The sequence below is a fragment of the Crocuta crocuta genome, unplaced genomic scaffold, assembly GCF_008692635.1.
Source record: "Crocuta crocuta isolate KB4526 unplaced genomic scaffold, BGI_CrCroc_1.0 scaffold50, whole genome shotgun sequence".
Taxonomy (NCBI): domain Eukaryota; kingdom Metazoa; phylum Chordata; class Mammalia; order Carnivora; family Hyaenidae; genus Crocuta; species Crocuta crocuta.
In genome coordinates this window covers 5,977,574-5,978,189 of record NW_027527428.1, presented here as the reverse complement: position 1 = coordinate 5,978,189, position 616 = coordinate 5,977,574, and the positions used below count along the sequence as shown (strand labels likewise).

General features: G+C 68.8%; 1 protein-coding gene across 1 annotated transcript in view; it reads left to right on the top strand.

Moving 5' to 3' along the window:
* Positions 1–609, top strand: part of CBX4 (chromobox 4) — a gene marked incomplete at its 5' end in the record, with an annotated part of 3,882 nt that extends 3,273 nt beyond the window's left edge. The window contains one exon of the mRNA XM_077755193.1: positions 1–609. This exon is cut by the window's left edge and continues 940 nt beyond it. Coding sequence (XP_077611319.1) covers positions 1–479 — 479 coding nt within the window.
* Between the last annotated feature and the right edge of the window lie 7 nt (positions 610–616).

The window sequence follows — 616 nt, the reverse complement described above, 5'->3', positions numbered from 1 at the left end:
ACCACTCGGTTGGCCTAAATCTCTCCCACGCGCGCAAGCGCTGCCTCTCCGAGACCCACGGCGAGCGCGAGCCCTGCAAAAAGCGCCTAACGGCGCGCAGCATCAGCACCCCCACCTGCCTGGGGGGCAGCCCAGCCGCCGAGCATCCCACCGACGTGCCCGCCACCGCCGCCCTCCCGCAGCCCGAGGTCATCCTGCTGGACTCGGATCTGGATGAGCCCATAGACTTGCGCTGCGTCAAGACGCGCGGCGAGGCCGGGGAGCCCCCAAGCGCCCTCCAAGTGAAGCCCGAGGCGCCCGCGACAGCGTCGGCGGTGCCAGCTGCGCCGGTGACAGCGGCCGAGAAGCCTCCAGCCGAGGCCCAGGACGAGCCTGAGGAGCCGCTGAGCGAGTTCAAGCCCTTCTTTGGGAATATAATTATCACCGACGTCACTGCGAACTGCCTCACCGTCACGTTCAAGGAGTACGTGACAGTGTAGCCGGAGGGCTTCGGAAGGGGAAGCGCCATCCCCGCGGGTGGCTTAGCACCTGGTGCCTAGGGGCGGACTCCTCCTCTCTCGCCAGCTGCGGGAGATCCGGGATCCGGGCCTGCCCCCCCCTCCCCCCCCAGTGAGGC